At 49.1% G+C, this 17,064-nt stretch overlaps 2 protein-coding genes across 2 annotated transcripts in view; both read left to right on the top strand.

Annotated features, from left to right (window-relative positions):
* The window catches only part of LOC135519842 (CUB and sushi domain-containing protein 3-like), a 241,788-nt gene that overhangs the window by 98,664 nt on the left and 126,060 nt on the right, over positions 1-17,064 (top strand). The window contains exons 16-17 of the mRNA XM_064945048.1: positions 2,314-2,502; positions 8,228-8,374. Coding sequence (XP_064801120.1) covers positions 2,314-2,502; positions 8,228-8,374 — 336 coding nt within the window. The remainder of the gene's footprint in view (positions 1-2,313; positions 2,503-8,227; positions 8,375-17,064) is intronic.
* On the top strand, positions 44-949 carry LOC135521310 (DNA-directed RNA polymerase II subunit RPB1-like; the record flags this gene model as incomplete). Its single annotated transcript, XM_064947230.1, has 1 exon — positions 44-949. A coding segment is annotated over one exon (906 nt), but the record flags the coding sequence as incomplete, so codon positions are not given.

Raw genomic sequence — 17,064 nt, forward strand, 5'->3', positions numbered from 1 at the left:
CAGTCACAACCCCAGTCACAACCCCAGTCACAGTCCCAGTCACAGTCACAACCCCAGTCACAGTCCCAGTCACAGCCCCAGCCCCAGTCACATCCCCAGCCCCAGTCACAGCCCCAGCCCCAGTCACAGCCCCAGTCACAACCCCAGTCACAGTCCCAGTCACAGCCCCAGCCCCAGTCACAGCCCCAGCCCCAGTCACAGCCCCAGCCCCAGTCACAGCCCCAGTCACAGCCCCAGCCCCAGTCACAGCCCCAGTCACAGTCCCAGTCACAGTCCCAGTCACAGCCCCAGTCACAGCCCCAGCCCCAGTCACAGCCCCAGCCCCAGCCCCAGTCACAGCCCCAGTCACAGCCCCAGTCACAGTCCCAGTCACAGCCCCAGTCACAGCCCCAGCCCCAGTCACAGCCCCAGCCCCAGTCACAGCCCCAGCCCCAGTCACAGCCCCAGTCACAGCCCCAGCCCCAGTCACAGCCCCAGCCCCAGTCACAGCCCCAGCCCCAGCCCCAGTCACAGCCCCAGTCACAGCCCCAGTCACAGCCCCAGCCCCAGTCACAGCCCCAGTCACAGCCCCAGTCACAGCCCCAGCCCCAGTCACAGTCACAGCCCCAGTCACAGCCCCAGCCCCAGTCACAGCCCCAGTCACAGCCCCAGTCACAGCCCCAGTCACAGCCCCAGTCACAGCCCCAGCCCCAGTCACAGCCACAGCCCCAGTCACAGCCCCAGCCCCAGTCACAGCCCCAGCCCCAGTCACAGCCCCAGTCACAGCCCCAGCCCCAGTCACAGCCCCAGCCCCAGTCACAGCCCCAGTCACAGCCCCAGTCACAGCCCCAGTCACAGCCCCAGCCCCAGTCACAGCCCCAGTCACAGCCCCAGCCCCAGTCACAGCCCCAGCCCCAGTCACAGCCCCAGCCCCAGCCCCAGTCACAGCCCCAGTCACAGCCCCAGTCACAGCCCCAGCCCCAGTCACAGCCACAGCCCCAGTCACAGCCCCAGCCCCAGTCACAGCCCCAGCCCCAGTCACAGCCCCAGTCACAGCCCCAGCCCCAGTCACAGCCCCAGCCCCAGTCACAGCCCCAGTCACAGCCCCAGCCCCAGTCACAGCCCCAGCCCCAGTCACAGTCCCAGCCCCAGCCCCAGTCACAGCCCCAGCCCCAGTCACAGCCCCAGTCACAGCCCCAGCCCCAGTCACAGCCCCAGCCCCAGTCACAGCCCCAGTCACAGCCCCAGTCACAGCCCCAGCCCCAGCCCCAGCCCCAGCCCCAGTCACAGCCCCAGCCCCAGTCACAGCCCCAGTCACAGCCCCAGTCACAGCCCCAGTCACAGCCCCAGTCACAGCCCCAGTCACAGCCCCAGTCACAGTCACAGCCCCAGTCACAGCCCCAGTCACAGTCACAGCCCCAGTCACAGCCCCAGCCCCAGTCACAGCCCCAGTCACAGCCCCAGTCACAGCCCCAGTCACAGCCCCAGCCCCAGCCACAGTCACAGCCCCAGCCCCAGTCACAGCCCCAGCCCCAGTCACAGCCCCAGTCACAGCCCCAGTCACTGCCCCAGCCCCAGCCACAGCCACAGTCACAGCCCCAGTCACAGCCCCAGTCACAGCCCCAGTCACAGCCCCAGCCCCAGCCCCAGTCACAGCCCCAGCCCCAGCCCCAGCCCCAGTCACAGCCCCAGCCCCAGTCACAGCCCCAGCCCCAGTCACAGCCCCAGTCCCAGCCCCAGTCACAGCCCCAGTCACAGCCCCAGCCCCAGTCCCAGTCCCAGTCACAGCCCCAGTCACAGCCCCAGCCCCAGTCAGAGCCCCAGTCCCAGCCACAGCCCCAGCCACAGCCCCAGCCCCAGTTACAGCCCCAGCCCCAGTCCCAGCCCCAGTCACAGCCCCAGTCACAGCCCCAGTCACTGCCCCAGCCCCAGCCACAGCCACAGTCACAGCCCCAGCCCCAGCCCCAGTCACAGCCCCAGTCACAGCCCCAGTCACTGCCCCAGCCACAGCCACAGTCACAGCCCCAGTCCCAGTCACAGCCCCAGCCACAGCCCCAGTCACAGCCCCAGCCCCAGGGCTCACATCACTCTGTCATCTCTGTCATCTCTGTCCTCTAACATCACTCTGTCATCTAACATCACTGTCATCTAACATCACTCTGTCCTCTAACATCACTCGATCCTCTAACATCACTCTGTCCTCTAACATCACCCTGTCATCTCACTTCACTCTGTCATCTCACTTCACTCTGACCTCTCACTTCACTCTGACCTCTCACTTCACTATGTCCTCTCACTTCACTCTGTCACTCTCTGTCCTCTTTCCACCCGCAGTACAATGTCCTGCTAACGAGGTCCGTTTCGACTCCACGGGGGTGATCCTGAGTCCCGGCTACCCAGACAGTTACCACAACCTCCAGACGTGTTCCTGGCTCATCAACGTAGAGAAGGGCTACAACGTCACCCTCCACTTCCAGCTCTTCCAGACAGAGAAGGAGTTTGACATCCTGGAGATATTTGACGGTGGGACATTTATCAACGTCACTTTGAGTATTGCAGTTAATCCTCTCTCTTCACATCTCTCATCGCCGGATAATTTGCAAAAATGACCATAGATTTGATCTGTCATGTAAAGGCTTTAGATAATGAATCCCTCAGCCATTAATTGTGCGTTTTTAAACTCAGACCTTACTCCAAGCAACCTTCCAAGCCTGCTTCCAAGCACCCTTTCAAGCATCCTTCCAAGCCCCCTTCCAAGCACCCTTCCAAGTCCCCTTCCAAGCACCCTTCCAAGCACCCTTCCAAGCACCCTTCCAAGCACCCTTCCAAGCCCCCTTCCAAGCATCCTTCCAAGCACCCTTCCAAGCATCCTTCCAAGCCCCCTTCCAAGCACCCTTCCAAGCCCCCTTCCAAGCACCCTTCCAAGCCCCCTTCCAAGCATCCTTCCAAGCCCCCGTCCAAGCCCCCGTCCAAGCCCCCGTCCAAGCACCCTTTCAAGCATCCTTCCAAGCCCCCTTCCAAGCACCCTTTCAAGCATCCTTCCAAGCCCCCTTCCAAGCAGCCTTCCAAGCACCCTTTCAAGCATCCTTCCAAGCCCCCTTCCAAGCCCCCTTCCAAGCCCCCTTCCAAGCACCCTTCCAAGCACCCATCCAAGCACCCTTCCAAGCACCCTTCCAAGCACCCTTCCAAGCCCCCTTCCAAGCACCCATCCAAGCACCCTTCCAAGCCCCCTTCCAAGCCCCCTTCCAAGCCCCCTTCCAAGCCCCCTTCAAAGCCCCCTTCCAAGCACCCTTCCAAGCACCCTTCCAAGCACCCTTCCAAGCACCCTTGTTCTAATCCTAAATGCCAGATTACTTTACCTAAGTAAACTATCACTTTCAACCAGGGGATGCAACTTTCACTGTGGATGGGGGGGCCATGTCCACCCCCCCCCATATTCAGAAATGTGTCCCTTCCAGTTTTATCATTGAAACCAAACAAGGCATCAGTTTGCTTTAGGACCATACGGACGCTTCTGATAGGTTGTTTGGAGTGTTTACCCGACAAAACATACAATAATAACTAATGATAATAATAATACATTTATCATGTCCCCCCCACCCCCCACTTCTAAAACCAAAGTTGCACCTCTGCTTGACAACCAATGTTCCCTCTAATTGTTTGGGGCACTGAGCCAATTTTAGGGTCTTGTGAGTGGAAACTTGAAAGTCGTGAGAATGTTGTGCAACAATTTCACATGGAAATAGCTTTTGATATCTATAATATAGCCCACAGTAACCTACATGCGGTGTTCAGTGCCAGTCTACAATGTATGAGATGTGTTTACATTGTGAAGGACGTGGACATTAATTCATGAGTTTATGTATTAGTCTGTAAGACCATGGGCTAAATAGGTGAATGTAAATTGCATTGTATTGTGTTATGTGATGCAAGTAACCACTTAGAAATATATATATATAGATATATATATATATTAGCACCATACAGGGAATTAGACACTGTACCCCTCTGACTATTGGTTTATTTGCCCATTCAAGCCTGTCTCAAAATACAATACTGTCCCTTTAATTTTATTTTACCTGACTGCGTTTTCACCCACAGCAGGTAATGTAGCCGACACGTTTTGTGTTCCGGTAGGGAAGCAGTAACTCCCCATTGTTGACCTATACATCTCTATAACTGGGCTAACAACTCGCTAAATAACAAAGACTATCTACATACGGGCCACACGCCGCTCTGACCTGAGAAGCGCAGACACTCGCCCGGTGATTGAAAGACCTCTCCCCGATATCCTTCTCGTCCGTTGCTCTCTGGCTCTGCCTACAACTAAATCACAGACTCAATCTTGCAAAGTTAAATCTGGTTTGGTTTGTTGCATTGGAAATGGGCTGATATAATGCTGGTTCATAAAATAAAAAATAAAAAAGTTGATCTACAATATATAGTGTAAACTAATTGGGCGAACTCAGCGACGTTGGATCTCTGTGCCGCCTGGCTTTGCTTCTGCGCATCAGTCCTGCAGGAGGGCGCACCGCCGGGCAAGCGGGACGTTTAGAGGGAACATTATTTACGGAGATTGTCAAATTGAGTCAACCCTACTTTATTGAGGTCTGAGTCAAAGCAATATGGCTATTTGCTAGTGTAATTGACTACTTAAAGATGAATAAACCCAGCCACTGCAAGGTCGGACGAATACAACGAATCACGCTTTGAATTCCAATAGAGGAGCTAACCAGCCACCAAGTGTGGTTACACAGTACATGTTATACAGTACATGTTATACAGTACATGTTATACAGTACATGTTTTACAGTACATGTTATACAGTACATGTTATACAGTACATGTTTTACAGTACATGTTATACAGTACATGTTTTACAGTACATGTTATACAGTACATGTTTTACAGTACATGTTATACAGTACATGTTTTACAGTACATGTTATACAGTACATGTTTTACAGTACATGTTATACAGTACATGTTTTACAGTACATGTTATACAGTACATGTTTTACAGTACATGTTTTACAGTACATGTTATACAGTACATGTTTTACAGTACATGTTTTACAGTACATGTTATACAGTACATGTTTTACAGTACATGTTATACAGTACATGTTATACAGTACATGTTATACAGTACATGTTTTACAGTACATGTTATACAGTACATGTTATACAGTACATGTTTTACAGTACATGTTTTACAGTACATGTTTTACAGTACATGTTATACAGTACATGTTATACAGTACATGTTATACAGTACATGTTTTACAGTACATGTTTTACAGTACATGTTTTACAGTACATGTTTTACAGTACATGTTTTACAGTACATGTTTTACAGTACATGTTATACAGTACATGTTATACAGTACATGTTTTACAGTACATGTTATACAGTACATGTTATACAGTACATGTTATACAGTACATGTTATACAGTACATGTTATACAGTACACACATGGAGGGAATGTTCCACCTATTAACTATCCGACCGTGTGCTTTTCTGTGTTTGCGGAGCCAGAACATTCACCTGAAACAGCATTACCATCTCTCTGTGTCTCTGTCCTAACATGTCCTAACAGGTCCTAACATCTCTCTGTGTCTCTGTCCTAACAGGTCCTAACAGGTCCTAACATCTCTCTGTGTCTCTGTCCTAACAGGTCCTAACATCTCTCTGTGTCTCTGTCCTATCAGGTCCTAACAGGTCCTAACATCTCTCTGTGTCTCTGTCCTAACAGGTCCTAACATCTCTCTGTGTCTCTGTCCTAACATGTCCTAACATCTCTCTGTGTCTCTGTCCTAACAGGTCCTAACATCTCTCTGTGTCTCTGTCCTATCAGGTCCTAACAGGTCCTAACATCTCTCTGTGTCTCTGTCCTAACAGGTCCTAACAGGTCCTAACATCTCTCTGTGTCTCTGTCCTAACAGGTCCTAACATCTCTCTTTGTCTCTGTCCTATCAGGTCATAACATCTCTCTGTGTCTCTGTCCTAACAGGTCCTAACAGGTCATAACATCTCTCTGTGTCTCTGTCCTAACAGGTCCTAACATCTCTCTGTGTCTCTGTCCTATCAGGTCCTAACAGGTCCTAACATCTCTCTGTGTCTCTGTCCTAACAGGTCCTAACATCTCTCTGTCCTAAACATGTCCTAACATCTCTCTGTGTCTCTGTCCTAACAGGTCCTAACATCTCTCTGTGTCTCTGTCCTAACAGGTCCTAACATCTCTCTGTGTCTCTGTCCTAACAGGCCCTAACATCTCTCTGTCCTAACAGGTCCTAACATCTCTCTGTGTCTCTGTCCTAACAGGCCCTAACATCTCTCTGTCCTAACAGGTCCTAACATCTCTCTGTGTCTCTGTCCTATCAGGTCCTAACAGGTCCTAACATCTCTCTGTGTCTCTGTCCTAACAGGTCCTAACATCTCTCTGTGTCTCTGTCCTAACAGGTCCTAACATCTCTCTGTGTCTCTGTCCTATCAGGTCCTAACATCTCTCTGTGTCTCTGTCCTATCAGGTCCTAACAGGTCCTAACATCTCTCTGTGTCTCTGTCCTAACAGGTCCTAACATCTCTCTGTCCTAAACATGTCCTAACATCTCTCTGTGTCTCTGTCCTAACAGGTCCTAACATCTCTCTGTGTCTCTCTCCTAACAGGTCCTACCATCTCTCTGTGTCTCTGTCCTAACAGGCCCTAACATCTCTCTGTGTCTCTGTCCTAACATGTCCTAACATCTCTCTGTGTCTCTGGCCTAACAGGTCCTAACATCTATCTGTGTCTCTGTCCTAACAGGTCCTAACAGGTCATAACATCTCTCTGTGTCTCTGTCATAACAGGTCCTAACATCTCTCTGTCCTAACAGGTCCTAACATCTCTCTGTGTCTCTGTCCTAACAGGTCCTAACATCTCTCTGTGTCTCTGTCCTAACAGGTCCTAACAGGCCCTAACATCTCTCTGTGTCTCTGTCCTAACAGGTCCTAACATCTCTCTGTCCTAACAGGTCCTAACATCTCTCTGTGTCTCTGTCCTAACAGGTCCTAACATCTCTCTGTGTCTCTGTCCTATCAGGTCCTAACATCTCTCTGTGTCTCTGTCCTATCAGGTCCTAACAGGTCCTAACATCTCTCTGTGTCTCTGTCCTATCAGGTCCTAACATCTCTCTGTGTCTCTGTCCTAACAGGTCCTAACAGGTCCTAACATCTCTCTGTCCTAACAGGTCCTAACATCTCTCTGTGTCTCTGTCCTAACAGGTCCTAATAGGTCCTAACATCTCTCTGTCCTAACAGGTCCTAACAGGTCCTAAAATCTCTCTGTCCTAACATGTCCTAACATCTCTCCGTGTCTCTGTCCTAACAGGTCCTAACATCTCTCTGTGTCTCTGTCCTATCAGGTCCTAACAGGTCCTAACATCTCTCTGTGTCTCTGTCCTAACAGGTCCTAACATCTCTCTGTGTCTCTGTCCTATCAGGTCCTAACAGGTCCTAACATCTCTCTGTGTCTCTGTCCTATCAGGTCCTAACAGGTCATAAAATCTCTCTGTGTCTCTGTCCTATCAGGTCCTAACAGGTCATAACATCTCTCTGTGTCTCTGTCCTATCAGGTCCTAACAGGTCCTAACATCTCTCTGTGTCTCTGTCCTATCAGGTCCTAACAGGTCCTAACATCTCTCTGTGTCTCTGTCCTATCAGGTCCTAACAGGTCCTAACATCTCTCTGTGTCTCTGTCCTAACAGGTCCTAACATCTCTCTGTGTCTCTGTCCTATCAGGTCCTAACAGGTCCTAACATCTCTCTGTGTCTCTGTCCTATCAGGTCCTAACAGGTCCTAACATCTCTCTGTGTCTCTGTCCTAACAGGTCCTAACAGGTCCTAACATCTCTCTGTGTCTCTGTCCTATCAGGTCCTAACATCTCTCTGTGTCTCTGTCCTAACAGGTCCTAACATCTCTCTGTGTCTCTGTCCTAACAGGTCCTAACATCTCTCTGTGTCTCTGTCCTATCAGGTCCTACCATATCTCTGTGTCTCTGTCCTAACAGGTCATAACATCTCTCTGTGTCTCTGTCCTAACAGGTCCTAACATCTCTCTGTGTCTCTGTCCTAACAGGTCATAACATCTCTCTGTGTCTCTGTCCTAACAGGTCCTAACATCTCTCTGTGTCTCTGTCCTAACAGGTCCTAACATCTCTCTGTCCTAACAGGTCCTAACAGGTCCTAACATCTCTCTGTCCTAACAGGTCCTAACATCTACAGCCAGAGCCTGGCGTCACTCAGCGGTGACATCACCACGCCCTTTAACCTCACGACCTCTGGTCATCAGTTGCTTCTGCGCTGGTCGTCTGACCACGGCACCAACAGGAAGGGCTTCTACGTCAGATATGTGGGTGAGTATCAAAGTATGTATCCTGTTACTAAAGACTCTCCTTCACCCAGCACGTCTTCATCCACCCCTCTATACTACACAACCAATAGGAGTCATTAACCTCATGGTACAGGGCCACCCCTCTATACTACACAACCAATAGGAGTCATTAACCTCATGGTACAGGGCCACCCCTCTATACTACACAACCAATAGGAGTCATTAACCTCATGGTACAGGGCCCCTACCAGAAATAGACTGCCCATTGTATGTATCCTGTTACTAAAGACTCTCCTTCACCCAGCACGTCTTCATCCACCCCTCTATACTACACAGCCAATAGGAGTCATTAACCTCATGGTACAGGGCCACCCCTCTATACTACACAACCAATAGGAGTCATTAACCTCATGGTACAGGGCCACCCCTCTATACTACACAACCAATAGGAGTCATTAACCTCATGGTACAGGGCCACCCCTCTATACTACACAACCAATAGGAGTCATTAACCTCATGGTACAGGGCCACCCCTCTATACTACACAACCAATAGGAGTCATTAACCGCATGGTACAGGGCCACCCCTCTATACTACACAACCAATAGGAGTCATTAACGTGATGGTACAGGTCCACCCCTCTATACTACACAACCAATAGGAGTCATTAACCTCATGGTACAGGGCCACCCCTCTATACTACACAACCAATAGGAGTCATTAACCTCATGGTACAGGGCCACCCCTCTATACTACACAACCAATAGGAGTCATTAACCTCATGGTACAGGGCCACCCCTCTATACTACACAACCAATAGGAGTCATTAACGTCATGGTACAGGGCCCCCCTCTATACTACACAACCAATAGGAGTCATTAACCGCATGGTACAGGGCCACCCCTCTATACTACACAACCAATAGGAGTCATTAACGTCATGGTACAGGGCCCCCCTCTATACTACACAACCAATAGGAGTCATTAACCGCATGGTACAGGGCCACCCCTCTATACTACACAACCAATAGGAGTCATTAACCTCATGGTACAGGGCCACCCCTCTATACTACACAACCAATAGGAGTCATTAACCGCATGGTACAGGGCCACCCCTCTATACTACACAACCAATAGGAGTCATTAACCTCATGGTACAGGTGCACCCCTCTATACTACACAACCAATAGGAGTCATTAACCTCATGGTACAGGGCCACCCCTCTATACTACACAACCAATAGGAGTCATTAACCTCATGGTACAGGGCCACCCCTCTATACTACACAATCAATAGGAGTCATTAACCGCATGGTACAGGGCCACCCCTCTATACTACACAACCAATAGGAGTCATTAACCTCATGGTACAGGGCCACCCCTCTATACTACACAACCAATAGGAGTCATTAACCTCATGGTACAGGGCCACCCCTCTATACTACACAACCAATTGGAGTCATTAACCTCATGGTACAGGGCCACCCCTCTATTCTACACAACCAATAGGAGTCATTAACCTCATGGTACAGGGCCACCCCTCTATACTACACAACCAATAGGAGTCATTAACCTCATGGTATAGGGCCACCCCTCTATACTACACAACCAATAGGAGTCATTAACCTCATGGTACAGGGCCACCCCTCTATACTTCACAACCAATAGGAGTCATTAACCTCATGGTACAGGGCCACCCCTCTATACTACACAACCAATAGGAGTCATTAACCTCATGGTACAGGGCCACCCCTCTATACTACACAACCAATAGGAGTCATTAACCTCATGGTACAGGGCCACCCCTCTATACTACACAACCAATAGGAGTCATTAACCTCATGGTACAGGGCCACCCCTCTATAGTACACAACCAATAGGAGTCATTAACGTCATGGTACAGGGCCACCCCTCTATACTACACAACCAATAGGAGTCATTAACCTCATGGTACAGGGCCACCCCTCTATACTACACAACCAATAGGAGTCATTAACCTCATGGTACAGGGCCACCCCTCTATACTACACAACCAATAGGAGTCATTAACCCCATGGTACAGGGCCACCCCTCTATACTACACAACCAATAGGAGTCATTAACGTCATGGTACAGGGCCACCCCTCTATACTACACAACCAATAGGAGTCATTAACCTCATGGTACAGGGCCACCCCTCTATACTACACAACCAATAGGAGTCATTAACCTCATGGTACAGGGCCACCCCACTACACAACCAATAGGAGTCATTAACGTCATGGTACAGGGCCACCCCTCTATACTTCACAACCAATAGGAGTCATTAACCTCATGGTACAGGGCCACCCCTCTATACTACACAACCAATAGGAGTCATTAACCTCATGGTACAAGGCCACCCCTCTATACTACACAACCAATAGGAGTCATTAACCTCATGGTACAGGGCCACCCATCTATACTACACAACCAATAGGAGTCATTAACGTCATGGTACAGGGCCACCCCTCTATACTACACAACCAATAGGAGTCATTAACCTCATGGTACAGGGCCACCCCTCTATACTACACAACCAATAGGAGTCATTAACCTCATGGTACAGGGCCACCCCTCTATACTACACAACCAATAGGAGTCATTAACCCCATGGTACAGGGCCACCCCTCTATACTACACAACCAATAGGAGTCATTAATGTCATGGTACAGGGCCACCCCTCTATACTACACAACCAATAGGAGTCATTAACCTCATGGTACAGGGCCACCCCTCTATACTACACAACCAATAGGAGTCATTAACCTCATGGTACAGGGCCACCCCTCTATACTACACAACCAATAGGAGTCATTAATGTCATGGTACAGGGCCACCCCTCTATACTACACAACCAATAGGAGTCATTAACCTCATAGTACAGGGCCACCCCTCTATACTACACAACCAATAGGAGTCATTAACCTCATGGTACAGGGCCACCCCTCTATACTACACAACCAATAGGAGTCATTAACCTCATGGTACAGGGCCACCCCACTATACTACACAACCAATAGGAGTCATTAACGTCATGGTACAGGGCCACCCCTCTATACTTCACAACCAATAGGAGTCATTAACCTCATGGTACAGGGCCACCCCTCTATACTCCACAACCAATAGGAGTCATTAACCCCATGGTACAGGGCCACCCCTCTATACTACACAACCAATAGGAGTCATTAACGTCATGGTATAGGGCCACCCCTCTATACTACACAACCAATAGGAGTCATTAACGTCATGGTACAGGGCCACCCCTCTATACTACACAACCAATAGGAGTCATTAACCTCATGGTACAGCGCCACCCCACTACACAACCAATAGGAGTCATTAACGTCATGGTACAGGGCCACCCCTCTATACTTCACAACCAATAGGAGTCATTAACCTCATGGTACAGGGCCACCCCTCTATACTCCACAACCAATAGGAGTCATTAACCCCATGGTACAGGGCCACCCCTCTATACTACACAACCAATAGGAGTCATTAACGTCATGGTATAGGGCCACCCCTCTATACTACACAACCAATAGGAGTCATTAACGTCATGGTACAGGGCCACCCCTCTATACTACACAACCAATAGGAGTCATTAACCTCATGGTACAGGGCCACCCCTCTATACTACACAACCAATAGGAGTCATTAACCGCATGGTACAGGGCCACCCCTCTATACTACACAACCAATAGGAGTCATTAACGTGATGGTACAGGTCCACCCCTCTATACTACACAACCAATAGGAGTCATTAACCTCATGGTACAGGGCCACCCCTCTATACTACACAACCAATAGGAGTCATTAACCTCATGGTACAGGGCCACCCCTCTATACTACACAACCAATAGGAGTCATTAACCTCATGGTACAGGGCCACCCCTCTATACTACACAACCAATAGGAGTCATTAACGTCATGGTACAGGGCCCCCCTCTATACTACACAACCAATAGGAGTCATTAACCGCATGGTACAGGGCCACCCCTCTATACTACACAACCAATAGGAGTCATTAACGTCATGGTACAGGGCCCCCCTCTATACTACACAACCAATAGGAGTCATTAACCGCATGGTACAGGGCCACCCCTCTATACTACACAACCAATAGGAGTCATTAACCTCATGGTACAGGGCCACCCCTCTATACTACACAACCAATAGGAGTCATTAACCGCATGGTACAGGGCCACCCCTCTATACTACACAACCAATAGGAGTCATTAACCTCATGGTACAGGTGCACCCCTCTATACTACACAACCAATAGGAGTCATTAACCTCATGGTACAGGGCCACCCCTCTATACTACACAACCAATAGGAGTCATTAACCTCATGGTACAGGGCCACCCCTCTATACTACACAATCAATAGGAGTCATTAACCGCATGGTACAGGGCCACCCCTCTATACTACACAACCAATAGGAGTCATTAACCTCATGGTACAGGGCCACCCCTCTATACTACACAACCAATAGGAGTCATTAACCTCATGGTACAGGGCCACCCCTCTATACTACACAACCAATTGGAGTCATTAACCTCATGGTACAGGGCCACCCCTCTATTCTACACAACCAATAGGAGTCATTAACCTCATGGTACAGGGCCACCCCTCTATACTACACAACCAATAGGAGTCATTAACCTCATGGTATAGGGCCACCCCTCTATACTACACAACCAATAGGAGTCATTAACCTCATGGTACAGGGCCACCCCTCTATACTTCACAACCAATAGGAGTCATTAACCTCATGGTACAGGGCCACCCCTCTATACTACACAACCAATAGGAGTCATTAACCTCATGGTACAGGGCCACCCCTCTATACTACACAACCAATAGGAGTCATTAACCTCATGGTACAGGGCCACCCCTCTATACTACACAACCAATAGGAGTCATTAACCTCATGGTACAGGGCCACCCCTCTATAGTACACAACCAATAGGAGTCATTAACGTCATGGTACAGGGCCACCCCTCTATACTACACAACCAATAGGAGTCATTAACCTCATGGTACAGGGCCACCCCTCTATACTACACAACCAATAGGAGTCATTAACCTCATGGTACAGGGCCACCCCTCTATACTACACAACCAATAGGAGTCATTAACCCCATGGTACAGGGCCACCCCTCTATACTACACAACCAATAGGAGTCATTAACGTCATGGTACAGGGCCACCCCTCTATACTACACAACCAATAGGAGTCATTAACCTCATGGTACAGGGCCACCCCTCTATACTACACAACCAATAGGAGTCATTAACCTCATGGTACAGGGCCACCCCACTACACAACCAATAGGAGTCATTAACGTCATGGTACAGGGCCACCCCTCTATACTTCACAACCAATAGGAGTCATTAACCTCATGGTACAGGGCCACCCCTCTATACTACACAACCAATAGGAGTCATTAACCTCATGGTACAAGGCCACCCCTCTATACTACACAACCAATAGGAGTCATTAACCTCATGGTACAGGGCCACCCATCTATACTACACAACCAATAGGAGTCATTAACGTCATGGTACAGGGCCACCCCTCTATACTACACAACCAATAGGAGTCATTAACCTCATGGTACAGGGCCACCCCTCTATACTACACAACCAATAGGAGTCATTAACCTCATGGTACAGGGCCACCCCTCTATACTACACAACCAATAGGAGTCATTAACCCCATGGTACAGGGCCACCCCTCTATACTACACAACCAATAGGAGTCATTAATGTCATGGTACAGGGCCACCCCTCTATACTACACAACCAATAGGAGTCATTAACCTCATGGTACAGGGCCACCCCTCTATACTACACAACCAATAGGAGTCATTAACCTCATGGTACAGGGCCACCCCTCTATACTACACAACCAATAGGAGTCATTAATGTCATGGTACAGGGCCACCCCTCTATACTACACAACCAATAGGAGTCATTAACCTCATAGTACAGGGCCACCCCTCTATACTACACAACCAATAGGAGTCATTAACCTCATGGTACAGGGCCACCCCTCTATACTACACAACCAATAGGAGTCATTAACCTCATGGTACAGGGCCACCCCACTATACTACACAACCAATAGGAGTCATTAACGTCATGGTACAGGGCCACCCCTCTATACTTCACAACCAATAGGAGTCATTAACCTCATGGTACAGGGCCACCCCTCTATACTCCACAACCAATAGGAGTCATTAACCCCATGGTACAGGGCCACCCCTCTATACTACACAACCAATAGGAGTCATTAACGTCATGGTATAGGGCCACCCCTCTATACTACACAACCAATAGGAGTCATTAACGTCATGGTACAGGGCCACCCCTCTATACTACACAACCAATAGGAGTCATTAACCTCATGGTACAGGGCCACCCCACTACACAACCAATAGGAGTCATTAACGTCATGGTACAGGGCCACCCCTCTATACTTCACAACCAATAGGAGTCATTAACCTCATGGTACAGGGCCACCCCTCTATACTACACAACCAATAGGAGTCATTAACCTCATGGTACAAGGCCACCCCTCTATACTACACAACCAATAGGAGTCATTAACCTCATGGTACAGGGCCACCCATCTATACTACACAACCAATAGGAGTCATTAACGTCATGGTACAGGGCCACCCCTCTATACTACACAACCAATAGGAGTCATTAACCTCATGGTACAGGGCCACCCCTCTATACTACACAACCAATAGGAGTCATTAACCTCATGGTACAGGGCCACCCCTCTATACTACACAACCAATAGGAGTCATTAACCCCATGGTACAGGGCCACCCCTCTATACTACACAACCAATAGGAGTCATTAATGTCATGGTACAGGGCCACCCCTCTATACTACACAACCAATAGGAGTCATTAACCTCATGGTACAGGGCCACCCCTCTATACTACACAACCAATAGGAGTCATTAACCTCATGGTACAGGGCCAACCCTCTATACTACACAACCAATAGGAGTCATTAACGTCATGGTACAGGGCCACCCCGCTATACTACACAACCAATAGGAGTCATTAACCTCATAGTACAGGGCCACCCCTCTATACTACACAACCAATAGGAGTCATTAACCTCATGGTACAGGGCCACCCCTCTATACTACACAACCAATAGGAGTCATTAACCTCATGGTACAGGGCCACCCCACTATACTACACAACCAATAGGAGTCATTAACGTCATGGTACAGGGCCACCCCTCTATACTTCACAACCAATAGGAGTCATTAACCTCATGGTACAGGGCCACCCCTCTATACTCCACAACCAATAGGAGTCATTAACCCCATGGTACAGGGCCACCCCTCTATACTACACAACCAATAGGAGTCATTAACGTCATGGTATAGGGCCACCCCTCTATACTACACAACCAATAGGAGTCATTAACCTCATGGTACAGGGCCACCCCTCTATACTACACAACCAATAGGAGTCATTAACCTCATGGTACAGGGCCACCCCACTATACTACACAACCAATAGGAGTCATTAACGTCATAGTACAGGGCCACCCCTCTATACTTCACAACCAATAGGAGTCATTAACCTCACGGTACAGGGCCACCCCTCTATACTACACAACCAATAGGAGTCATTAACCTCATGGTACAGGGCCACCCCTCTATACTACACAACCAATAGGAGTCATTAACCGCATGGTACAGGGCCACCCCTCTATACTACACAACCAATAGGAGTCATTAACGTCATGGTACAGGGCCACCCCTCTATACTACACAACCAATAGGAGTCATTAACCTCATGGTACAGGGCCACCCCTCTATACTACACAACCAATAGGAGTCATTAACCTCATGGTACAGGGCCACCCCTCTATTCTACACAACCAATAGGAGACATTAACCTCATGGTACAGGGCCACCCCTCTATACTACACAACCAATAGGAGTCATTAACCTCATGGTACAGGGCCACCCCTCTATACTACACAACCAATAGGAGTCATTAACCTCATGGTACAGGGCCACCCCTCTATACTACACAACCAATAGGAGTCATTAACCTCATGGTAAAGGGCCACCCCACTACACAACCAATAGGAGTCATTAACGTCATGGTACAGGGCCACCCCTCTATACTTCACAACCAATAGGAGTCATTAACCTCATGGTACAGGGCCACCCCTCTATACTACACAACCAATAGGAGTCATTAACCTCATGGTACAGGGCCACCCCTCTATACTACACAACCAATAGGAGTCATTAACCTCATTGTACAGGGCCACCCCTCTATACTATACAACCAATAGGAGTCATTAACCTCATGGTACAGGGCCACCCCTCTATACTACACAACCAATAGGAGTCATTAACGTCATGGTACAGGGCCACCCCTCTATACTACACAACCAATAGGAGTCATTAACCTCATGGTACAGGGCCACCCCTCTATACTACACAACCAATAGGAGTCATTAACCTCATGGTACAGGGCCACCCCACTACACAACCAATAGGAGTCATTAACGTCATGGTACAGGGCCACCCCTCTATACTTCACAACCAATAGGAGTCATTAACCTCATGGTACAGGGCCACCCCTCTATACTACACAACCAATAGGAGTCATTAACCTCATGGTACAAGGCCAC

This window comes from Oncorhynchus masou, chromosome 29 (genome assembly GCF_036934945.1).
Source record: "Oncorhynchus masou masou isolate Uvic2021 chromosome 29, UVic_Omas_1.1, whole genome shotgun sequence".
Classification (NCBI taxonomy): Eukaryota; Metazoa; Chordata; class Actinopteri; order Salmoniformes; family Salmonidae; genus Oncorhynchus; species Oncorhynchus masou.